Source organism: Larimichthys crocea, chromosome XXIV (assembly GCF_000972845.2).
Source record: "Larimichthys crocea isolate SSNF chromosome XXIV, L_crocea_2.0, whole genome shotgun sequence".
In the NCBI taxonomy this organism is placed as follows: domain Eukaryota; kingdom Metazoa; phylum Chordata; class Actinopteri; family Sciaenidae; genus Larimichthys; species Larimichthys crocea.
In genome coordinates, this window is record NC_040034.1 from 7,145,347 (window position 1) to 7,157,095 (window position 11,749).

An 11,749-nucleotide genomic window follows, 5' to 3' on the forward strand; every position below is an offset into this window, starting at 1 on the left:
CCCACTTCCTGATTTCAGAAGGGATTTAGCCGTTTAGCCAGTGTCGCTTCTTGACCTCGACCCTACAGAGGGAGAGAGAGGGAATCAGCCTTACTCCCATAAGGCCGGCCAACAGGAAATGCAAACAGCCTCACTTTGGTGGCTTGTTTATGTTTGCAAACAGAATTCATAAAAGTTTAAAAGTTCACGCGAACCTCAAAGCAAAAGAAATCTACAGATATATTAACATTAAAATACTTTAGAACGCTCATTCAATAAAGATTTAGATTATTTAAAAAAACATAATTGTTAGAATCCATCTTCATATCTTTGCGTTCCTCCCCTCTCCTCTCTGTGGTGACTTGTGCAGTAGTTTGCCGTGTGCAGTGCGTTCCTGCAGGTGACCCCTGATTTATGTTCTGCAACATCTGCGACATCTGCATGCTGATCCACCATCAAATCCCGCCATCAGCAGGAAGACATTGTTGAAGTCACTCATCTGCAAAGTGTGGGCTGGTAGTCACGTGGTGTTGTTGACCGCTGGCTGGCCTGGCTAGGCTGCAAGTGTGTGTGTGTGTGTGTGTGTGTTTGCTTTTTGAAAAGTGTTCACCCCCCTTTTTTTCCCCCCCGTGATGCTGTTTTTGTTGATGTACAGTAGAGGTGAATGTGCACTTATTGGCTTTGAAACCATGTGAGACAACAATTCTATCAAAAGTTATCTATGTAATATCGTGCCTCAGCATTTTCCTTTTGGACTCCAGTGCACGATAAGGGACTAACTGATGACTGTGTGCTTTCAGGGAGCATCTACTCCAGTCCAGGCTTGTACAGTAAGACTATGACCCCCACCTATGACTCCAGAGACGGCAGCCCACTGTCGCCCACCTCCGCCTGGTTTGGGGACAGCCCACTCTCCGAGGGCAATCCCAGCATCCTCGCTGTCAGCCAGCCAATCTCCTCACCAGACATCCTTGTCAAACTCTACAAGCCCCAGTCTCTTCTGGATAAAGCCAAAATCAACCAGGGGTGAGATGAACTTTGCTTAGTGGTTTGGTGGTTTTGGTTAAACTGCTCACAGTCAGCAATGCTGTGGTGGGATTGCAGCGTATTTAAGGCCGTGTAGCTGATGAAAAATACTCGAAAGAGGCTGCAGAGAGATCGTTTCATGAGACATTATATTCATTGTCTGCGTACAGGTGGTTGGACTCGTCCAGGTCTCTGATGGAGCAGGATGTAAAGGAGAACGAGGTGCTGCTGCTGAGGTTCAAATACCACAGTTTCTTTGACCTCAACCCTAAGGTACGTCCAATAAGCAACGCAACACAATTTAATCTTCCAAATCGAGTCACTGAGGACATTTGTCGAGGTCGTGCTGCGCCAGAAAACAACTTGAGTTATGTGATAGTGATTCTCACCTGTAGAGTTTACTCCATTTGACTGCCACTAATTTTACCTGTTAACAGGTCTTACTACTGCATGTGGACAAAGTTGTATAAAGCCAGAGAGGGAGCTGTGCAAAATTTGATAAACTGATATCGGATCAGAATCATTATTAGTTTGAAAAAGAAAAAAATCTGCCGATGTGGCGCAGGAAAGACGGAAACATCTGTAGGCTAGCTGCCCGAGGCTACATTTGCAACTACCAGCATAACATCAAGGCAGAGGTGCAAGAAGAAGAAGAATCTGTGCAATTCAAAAGATTAGGTCTGGTTCTGCTGCACCGATATTCATCTGTCCATCGTTTGATCTTTCAAATACTTGAGTCATGTAACAGATGTTTCGCCCAGATCTAGTTGTGTCCTCTGGGTATCAAAAAGCGTGAGAGTGTGTGTGTGTGTGTGTGTGTGTGTGTGTGTGTGTGTGTGTGTGTGTGTGTTTACTGTTTGTTTGCGATGCGTGTTAACATCTGCGACAAACCTCTCCACAGTATGATGCCATCCGAGTGAACCAGCTCTACGAACAGGCCAAGTGGGCCATCCTGCTGGAGGAAATTGAGTGCACGGAGGAGGAAATGATGATGTTTGCTGCCCTGCAGGTAAAGAGCGAGAGAGAGTGTGTGTGCCTGATCTCAGTTTTCCTGCCTCAGCATTGTTTTGTCAGGGCGAAATTTGAAGACCTGCCTTTTTTTTTTTCTTTTTTTTTTCCATCGGGCAATGGGCACATTGCCTTTTCAACCGCAAGCTAATGAATTGGATGGGCTTCGAGCCCAGAGCCGAGCCATATGGCCACCAGTTCTGCTGCGGCGTGCTTACTAAAACTTGGCTATTGTACACTGATGAGTTAATATCACACACATTCCCACTGGGCCTCCTCAGTATGCTTCAGTATCAATCTATTACCTCTGTTTGTAACTCATAGTTCAGAGGGTCATTCGGCTTTCGACCAAAAAAAATCTCATGAATAATCAATTACAATTAACTTGGAAGACATGAATGCACTTAACGCTATTTAACTCAGTGAGGTAACTGTCTTCGAATGTCTGGAAACCAGGCTCAGTGAGTCATCAGACAAAGACATAAAACATATTCTAATTTTCATAAATGTTCTGGTCAATAACCTGTAGAAATTCCCAGCTTTATATTATTCCATCCCGTAACAATATTACCAAGGGATTTCAAGCATGTTCGTACACTGGGTCAATGCTGTTAGCTTTACGTGACCGAGTAAGTTCTCCACAAACCTTGAGGCCACTTGCTGCAGCCACTCATACAGAACTGATCCAGCCTGGCATCAGACGCACAAGTTTCCAGTTTTAAAGGAAGATCAAGAGGTGGAAGTGATATACAGATGTGAGCCCTTTTACCCCCCGCCTCAGGTAGCCCCCCTGTAGTCTGGGGGTGGTGCCCCTGCTATTTCTGACCCTCATAAACTGTGGGTGCCAAGACCTGTGGACGCCACCCTGTCCTCACCCTCGGGGTAATTATAGAGCATCTTGGGCCACAGGACCCCAGCGCCTGAGCCCAGACCACCCACCCCCAGCAAGACACTGTCTCTTAAACCTGCTCGCGTTCCTCTAAAAGCCCTCCTACACCCCGAAGGTGTTGCGTGCGTTTCAACAGACCGGTTATAATTACACCTAACTGGTTTCTTGTTACTCTTTCTGAGAGAGATGCTAATCCCAGCTTGGTGTTTAGAGTGGCAGCCGCTCTGTCACTACCTGTCTGTTAGCACTTTGGTAGCTACTACTACGTTTCAGCCGGGTAGTATGAGCTCAGGGAGTTTTGGCTGAGGTTTCCCCTGGTGAGAGTGGATACACAGAGACTAAATAAAGAGCAATGATTGTCCACATCCAGTATGTTGCTGGCTCGTGTTAGCGGCACGCTGCCACCTGGATGGTTTTACTCTGGCAGCGCATGGGGATGAGGTAATCAGAAGTCAAGAAAAGTGACCGACCTCAGGGGCACGGGTTGTACTTTGTACCTCAGCAGATAAACACGTGCGCCTCTACTTAGAAACACAAACCGGAAACAAGCCCCCTACGGTGCTTCAGTTTTCAAAAGACCGTCAGAGTGGAAGAGGCAGAGGAGTGGAGTGTCATGGCGAGCCCTTTGTCCCACATTCTGTAACCTTAGCTGGCTAAAGCCTCACATATGTGTCTCAAACTCAGCCAGCCTCTGCATCTCTTGGTCTCTCGACAGCTGTCCATTCATATATTGGTGGGGGGTTGGTGATGGGTTGACATTATAAATACCATTTGTCAACAGGTTGTATTTAGTGTCTGTGACTCACACTAAGAGAGAAACGCAGTCAGGTTTTCGGTAATGGCCCCATCCTGTTGAATTAGTCTTTAGTTTTACAAGACTAGCTCGGTCTCCTATCCCGTCCTATCGGGCCAGTCTCACATGTGTTCCCAGTAAAAATATTTTCAGAGCCTGTTCAGAGACATGCTGCGAACACATTGTCCAAACCATACTGCTTTATTTCTCACTGAGTCATCGTCATCAATCACTTCATCCTCTCCTCATCCGGAAAACTAGTTCCCCCCCCTCATCTTCATCTCCTTCAAAGATAACTCATCGTTTCATCACGTGCGGCGAACGCAAGTGCTTGGCAACGCATCCTGACATAAATGCTAACACATCCTAAAGTATTTATGTGGCAATTATCGCAGAGCAGTTCACTTTTATAAGACAAAGTTGGAGGGTTTTTGCACCGGTAGCACTCATAGCAGGGGGCTTTATAGAAATGAGAAAAATGTTGACAAAGGCGTTGGAACAACTAGGAAAGTTTGTCTTTCTCCATCGCCTTTTAAGTCAGTGTTTGGAACTGGTTGTTTTTTTCAGCAGGATGGCTTCGGTGAATCATAGGAACACTGTCTTATCCTCGCAGTGCTGTCAGGATAAGTCTTTGAAACCTCCTCCACAGAAACACCAACTTTGCCCCAGCTAGCCTCTGTTCTCCAAAACCTCTGAAGTACATACTGAACATGTGTGTGTCATAAAAGGAGGATGTTAAGAAAAACACATTTTTATTTGTGTGTATATAACTGGGTCATACGCAGGACTGACTATTCATTTGATGACTCTAGACTCAAGCTCAATTCTTGAACACAGAAAAATGAAAATAGTTCTAACTGGGATTATCTCCTTCTTTTCCTCAGTACCACATCAACAAGCTGTCAATCATGTCTTCAGACAACCACATGAATAACAGTGAGAAGGAAGTGGACGAGGTGGATGCAGCCCTGTCAGACCTGGAGATAACTTTGGAGGGAGGGAAGACGTCCAACACACTGGTATGACGACGCAGCCTGCCACTCTGCCACAGCCTCACATTCACTACAGGAAATATGTTTTTTTTTTTTTTTTTTTTTTTTAACCTTTTTTTTCGGGAATTTTTTTTTTTTTTTTTTTTTTTTGTTAACCTGTCATTACGTGAATTTATTTTCCTAATTGTTGAGGCTTGGCAGCATGTTATATTCTGATGACATCTCCTTTCGTCGACGGTATTAAACAGGAGCGGAAACCTACACAGACACTGTACGCTGACTAAGAGGAGGGGAAATCACAATGAATTTTCCTGGAAGTGCCTGCATATGACAATAGGCTTGTGGGTGTCAGATATGTGACACTTTAACAAACCCAACAAAGGCTGCAAGTTACATTGAAACCGCCGGTCCGTTTTTTTTTTTTTACTGCAGCCCCGCCTTCACATCTTGTTAAGTTTTTACAGCTTATCAGAGGAAACTGAGCTTTGAGATGTTACATAAGAAGTGTTATCCTTAGCATACTCTACTGTGACAATGCAAATGTACCCAGTTGACCCGGAGGTGATTGTTCCCCGGTTTATACTTTTATACGTTTTTTTTTCCCCTTTTCCTCCTAGGGTGACATCACGTCTATTCCTGAGCTAGCTGACTACGTCAAAGTCTTCAAGTAAGTCTACGTGTGAAACTGTGTGTACGAGTGCGTGCAAAGATTGCATTTGTTCAAAAGATGCTGAGTCTATCAAAGAACCAGAAAATAAAAAAGTGCTGGCTGTTTTCTGGTTTGCATCAGTTTAATAGGCCGCATTGTTTGCCAAAGGACATTTGCAGGCTGAGCTTTAAGTTTGGCTTTTTTTTTTTTTTTTGGAGTGATTACTGTTGGACCAAGCATATTTTTAACCATATTTATTTTTGGCTTTGAGCCTTTGCTGACAGGCAGGTGGCCCCCGGGGTGCTTGTCTCATAAAATGTATATCAAGAGGCATTTCCTCTTTAATGGTTTTCCTTTAATGTTCACATCCAACGCTGGCTCCTTTCCTATTCACCTAGCTGACTTTGCACTCAAGAGGCTCTCCCTCGTTTTCTCCTCCCCCCCTTTTGTACTCACTTATGACCTCCCCTCCCCCACGTTCCCTCTTGACCGCTAATAAAGAAAATGGTTGTTGTTTTTTTTCCATCTAAAGTCTGAAATGTCTACCTCTGTCTCTTAATATATTTTCCAGACCCAAGAAACTGACACTGAAGGGCTATAAGCAGTACTGGTGCACATTCAAGGATATCACAATTTCCTGTTACAAGAGTAAAGAGGAGGCACATGGGACACCTGCTCACCAAATGAATCTTAGAGGTGCAAACATGCAAAAGATTTTATTACATGTCCATGCCAAAATAAAAGAAAAAAAGAATGTTTAATTTTTCTGCTGCAAGTAGGTCATCGTTGGTGGCCACTCTTTGACCTCTTTTTCCACTCTGCGCTGTGGCTTCCATGTGTAGGTTGTGAGGTAACTCCAGATGTTAACATCTCGGGTCAGAAATTCAACATCAAGTTGCTAATCCCCGTGGCTGATGGCATGAACGAGATCTGGCTTCGGTGTGACACAGTAAGACTCAAGTTTTAGTGCACCATTTATGATAATTTCTCGTCCTTTCGAGAGGTTTTTTTAAATGTCAGTGTTTGACTTTGTCCTCCAGGAGAAACAGTACGCCCACTGGATGGCCGCGTGTCGCTTGGCCTCCAAAGGGAAGACCATGGCCGACAGCTCTTACAACCTGGAGGTCCAGAACATCCTGTCTTTCCTCAAAATGCAACACATGAACCCCGACCCTCAGTTCATTGAGCCAATCACCACCGATATCAACCCGGAATGCCTGGTGTCCCCGCGCTATCTGAAGAAGTACAAGAACAAGCAGGTAAGCCACGCGAGGCTGTCTTTCTGTATGACGCTTAAACATCCAACCTCTGAATGCGATGTAGGCATGATTACAGCAGCGTGGAGGTCGAAGCGTGTAGTTACAAAGAAACAGAATAAGGAAGGTAACTATCTGGTCTAATGTGTGTTTTGTGGGAGGTTGTTTACTTGTTTGATGAGTCGGTTGTGCAGTTAGACGGAGCAGCGTCTGATGCTTCCCAGATGGGCGCCTCCTGGCATCAGGCTTGCCTTGCACTGGAATGTAGCCTCCCTCTACTCCCCCTCCTTTACTCTCCTCCTCAACCCACCGTTCCTCCTCCCCACCCCCCATCTGTCCAAGGGGAAACCAGGACAGCAGACGTCCAAACCACTCAACATCCGTACAGTAGAGTTGCTTATGTCAGACTGTAATGGATACTTTCTCCGCTCTCTCTGCCTTAGTGCTTGTAGACAAAAGGGTAGATCTCTCAGCCAGAGAACATTTTGCTGGAACACTGCAGACATGTTCTACTAAACACAACATTATGGAGCGACGGCAGCACGTCATCAGCAAACATCCGAAATAACCAGGGCGTGATTGAAATCTTTCCTGCAAACGTTAAGCAAAGTCTACAATGTGCCCCGCAGATTTGCATGTAAGCAACAGGCTGCTGTGTGTACACTGCAACAGCTGAGTACACGGCTGCCATAGCTGTGTTAGTTGGGGATGGGTGAGGGAGAGGGGTGGGGTGAGGTCAGGGAGGGTTGCTTACTTCACCGTAGCTTACTCACTCAATCTGGTTTTGTTTAAGTTGTAGTAGAAAAGTGGATCATTGCTGGGGGGGTTTGGAGGGATGTTGGGAGGGTGTTTGTACAGTAAGTGATGACTCAGAAATAGTCCGGGCAATAGCCTAAAATATAAACTGAAAGTAAAGAGACAGAAAGAGATTCAGGTCCTGTGAATGGGTGTCAGCATGGCTGGTTTGGTGTCAGCATGGCTGGTTTGGTCCAAGTTCTTCTAGTAGGCCGCAATCCTTCGTCTATTTGATAATCCTTTAATAATGTAATGCGAGTATGACATGGTTCTGCTCATTCTTTACTCATTCATATGGGACTATGGGAGTTTCAGTTCTCTCTCTCTTTTTTTCCCCCCCCGAGTAGTCAGGAAATCCCTAAAATGTAGCTGGGGTCCATTACATGAGATTAATTCACCATATCTGATAAAAAAGCTCTTGTTCGCCAAGCCCAATGAGTGTCCACTGTGCAGTGTCCATGTTTAAGCAAAGAGAGGGTCACAAAGCCGGATCACATGATGTACGTTTGCCAGTCTGCGGGTTTAAACCATGTCATTGAGTCAGAGAGTCGGTTAGCTTCTGTTCCACAAGCATTTGGATCTCTATATACTGCACTGTACCATAGAAGGTTCTTTATTTTCCTGGAAAGCTGCAACACGATACTGAGGTTTCCTTAACATATAATACACTGAACGACTCTCTGACTGTGCTGGCTCAGCATTACTATTAAAGCTTCTGGAAATGTGGCTTGAAATGGTAAAAATGTATATATGATATAAGTTTAAAGCGTCTCATTAAGACTTCACAAAAATCGGAGTGAAAATAAACATTTGTAACTGTTAGAAAACCTGGTTTACCAAGAGCGTGTAGGCAGATCACGTTCATGAGTACACTGAAGCAGAGTAATCTACTGCTGAGGACAGGCAAGAATCAAAACCTATTTTAGCCACCTAAAACATCGATATATAGTTTAGATGTATGTATTCACTGTTACTTTGCTGTCAGAGAAAAGAAGCCAGTATGTGTGCTATCCTCAAAGCCACCAGACGAGTCTTCTTTTACAGAAAATGTTCACATCTTGGGGATTCATATGGCCCCAAACCAGAGTTGGAAGAAAGAAAGACTAACTAAGAAAGCAGAAAGACAAACCATGATGTTGTAGTGAGTTAAGAAGATGTGTTTAATATGGAAAAGAGATGCAAAATATTTCCTTTCTTTACAGTTTGAGTTCATATATTACACTAAACATAGAGAAATCAGTTAATTGTGTAATAAATATCTGAGTATAACCACGCCCAGTTCAAACCCACTATCAAAGGTTAACAAATTTGCAATGAAACGTACTCCTAAAACTTTTTCTGTGCTTACTATGATGAACACAAGATCTTAAAGTACAGTTAGGATGCTGATTTGGCTTTAAAATTCTTTGGCTCATGGGAGTAAGTTATTGAATGCTAACATGATCTTTGTTGTTTTATCTTGAGCTGCTTAGATCTCACAGTCCACTGACATTACTTTCTTTAGAATATGGACAGAAAGTCCCCCCCAGTATTATGTTTCATTTTTCCAGAAAGCTAGATAGGGGGCGGGAATACCCTTTGTGACATAATACACAGCCTTGAACAAGAGACAAGTATTAGCCCAACGGGGTGTGGGTCTGTCTGGGGCCATGGTTCTTTCTGGTCCAGCTCCAGTCTCACTCACGATCCCCCAGGCACAAACATGAAAGAGTTGTGCCGTTATGTACAGTATGTGTATGTACCCGCACACGTACACACGTGTACTTGTGTAGTGGGCGTGGGGCAGCAGGAAATTAGCCGTGCCTGGGAATGCTTGCGCGGGAAAACTGTCTGGGAAAAGCCCGTTTTGCTCTCAAGTCAGCTGCGACCCCTCCCCATCTCGCTTCAAATGGACTTCCTGTTGCAAGACTGGTCCGAGGAGACTTCCGTGCCACGACTCCCAGCAGGACACAAACAAACAGGAATTTTTTTGGATTACTTGGACCAAGTGTGGTCTCTTGCCAAATCTACATTTTTACATAAGAGAAAACAAACATAACGGCAGTATAATAAAGTCATGGAGCGTGCAGACATGGCACTCCTTCATGTTGCTGGTGCTGCTTGGTACATAATGCCATCTTGTGGGTGAAAGGGGAATTACAGAGAAAATGTAAATGATTTAGCCTGTTGAGAACAACACATGATCTCCACCTGAAATGTACAGTTTCAGCGCCCGCTTCTTTAACGTGAATCTACATAATTCTGCGTAAAAAAGCTCTAAGCTGAGCTGCTGTACTGTTTCCCTCTTGTGGCTGATTACTGCATGACTCCACAACCCCTCCCTCCCCACTTTGCTTCTTTTGTTACAATTTTGGCCTCCTACTTTGTTGTTTTGAATCTTTCCCTCCCTCGACATTGACCTCACTTGCTTGTTCTCTTTGTCCAATCTGTCTTTCTTTTCTCTCCTTCTTTTATGCATCTCTTTTCATCCCTCCGTGTCCCTCTCCCATCTTCAGCCAGGTTATATCAGGGACTTGGTAAGTTGAGTTACGTGTCCACCGGGTGCTTTTTTTTTTTTTTTTTTTAAAAGCCTTAGATATGTTTGTGTGTGCATGATTGTATGAACTCTGAACACTTTTTGTGTCCGGGTTTGCCTCGTCTAACCAACAGTAGTTCAACTGTCCTGTCATAGTGGCTTCGTGTTAGTTTATGTCTGTTACTTGTTATTAGTTCTAATGTTTACAGGGTGCTATAAGACATGCAAATGACACATAATCACCAGTCTGGACAAAGTGGTAGTGCAAAAAAAAGTCAAATGAATCAACCCTGTAGGTGTTTTTGCATGTTTTAGCCCATTTAACATCCATGTAGTCTGCACTGACGCCAAACCATAGATTATTAGTGAAGTGAAGCTTTAATGTGTTTTACTTTTCTGTCAGTATAAAATGGAAAGCAGAGACTAAAACGTCGGTGGAGTGATCCGTCACAGCGAAGCTAATTTATTTCTTTACTCATCTCACGGTCACGCGGCGGCCGCTGAATGCTTTTTGCGTCGATGCTTTAGAGCGCTCATGAGAAGCCGCAGCAACCGCGTGAAAACGATCAACCTCGCTAATTAATTCCTGACATCCATATTAAATTTTTTCTTTCAATTCAGTTTGTTTTTTCCCCCCCAGTGCAGCTCTAAATGTACTGCTAATCAGCAGCTGATTGTATGTGGGAGGTTTGCAAACCCTGTGGGAGGTTTTTACAAAATGAAATTCGCTGTGATGGATTACTTATTCACAAAAATAAGTCTCTATTAGCTGATTTTCATACTGCATTCACATGAAGTGAAACCGGTGGTGACCTAGAGCGTAAAACACGTTCATAACTCTTAGACGGCACTTGCTCCTCCAATAAAATAAGATGATAGATTTTGGGCTGCACACACGCATGTACACTCACACAAATTGGAAGCTTCCTTTGGCTCATTAACCGTAGTCTGACTCCTCAGCAGGCTCATAGGTTTATATTTGTTTGTCTGTACTGTGTGAAGTAGACGTTTTACTGTGAAAGCTTGCTGGTTATTGGCTGACAGTGTGTGCGCTGATGGCTTTATGGAGCCAGCCACAGCTTACACGTCGGGATTCTGTGTGTGGATCTGGGTGCATCAGGTGGTGTGGTGATGGGATGCATCTGTTTACAGCGGGGAGTGGGTTCATGTATGGGAATACGCGCTGCAAAAGTCCATGTGTTTAATGCCTGCGATTGTGTCATTGATCAGATTTCAGCCCGGATCCTTGAAGCCCACCAGAATGTGGCCCAAATGAGTCTCATCGAGGCCAAGATGCGCTTCATCCAGGCGTGGCAGTCCCTGCCTGAGTTTGGCATCACTCATTTCCTTGCAAAGTAAGTTTTGTCACCGCAGTTTACAGTGACTCGTGTTGTTATTAGATCTATAAACTTTCAACTCACGCTGGATTTTCTTCTTCTTCGTCTCTGCAGGTTCCAGGGTGGAAAGAGGGAGGAGCTGATCGGCATCACTTACAACCGCTTGATCCGGATGGATGCCGGCACCGGAGATGCTATCAAGACCTGGCGCTTCAGCAACATGAAACAGTGGAACGTCAACTGGGAGATCAAACAGGTAAAGAACCTAGAGAATATGACAATTCAGTGTCATAGGTTTTCCTTGAATATCATGTTGTTCATTATTCGTAATCTACTGTCACTCTGTGCTGGAAGTTGATTAGTTTGATCAAAGAGGAAATCCACCTCTGTAAGCCACTTCTCATATCTGCTCGAGGCCACATGAGCGGCGACTGGCATAACCCTTCTCAATGCAACTGAACTGTCAGTGGCCGAGCTGCACTGTGGGTAATGTAGGCGCCAGGTTTTGAC

At 44.4% G+C, this 11,749-nt stretch overlaps 1 protein-coding gene across 4 annotated transcripts in view; it reads left to right on the forward strand.

Moving 5' to 3' along the window:
- fermt2 (FERM domain containing kindlin 2) overlaps window positions 1-11,749 on the forward strand; it is a 38,227-nt gene that overhangs the window by 23,561 nt on the left and 2,917 nt on the right. For 2 of the 4 annotated variants that reach the window (XM_027274737.1, XM_027274739.1), the window contains 11 exons: window positions 780-1,005; window positions 1,176-1,278; window positions 1,907-2,014; window positions 4,580-4,714; window positions 5,305-5,354; window positions 5,908-6,032; window positions 6,179-6,285; window positions 6,377-6,595; window positions 9,883-9,903; window positions 11,133-11,257; window positions 11,354-11,495. In XM_027274737.1, coding sequence (XP_027130538.1) covers window positions 780-1,005; window positions 1,176-1,278; window positions 1,907-2,014; window positions 4,580-4,714; window positions 5,305-5,354; window positions 5,908-6,032; window positions 6,179-6,285; window positions 6,377-6,595; window positions 9,883-9,903; window positions 11,133-11,257; window positions 11,354-11,495 — 1,361 coding nt within the window. The remainder of the gene's footprint in view (window positions 1-779; window positions 1,006-1,175; window positions 1,279-1,906; window positions 2,015-4,579; window positions 4,715-5,304; window positions 5,355-5,907; window positions 6,033-6,178; window positions 6,286-6,376; window positions 6,596-9,882; window positions 9,904-11,132; window positions 11,258-11,353; window positions 11,496-11,749) is intronic. The other 2 variants (XM_027274738.1, XM_027274740.1) reach the window with 1 other exon arrangement.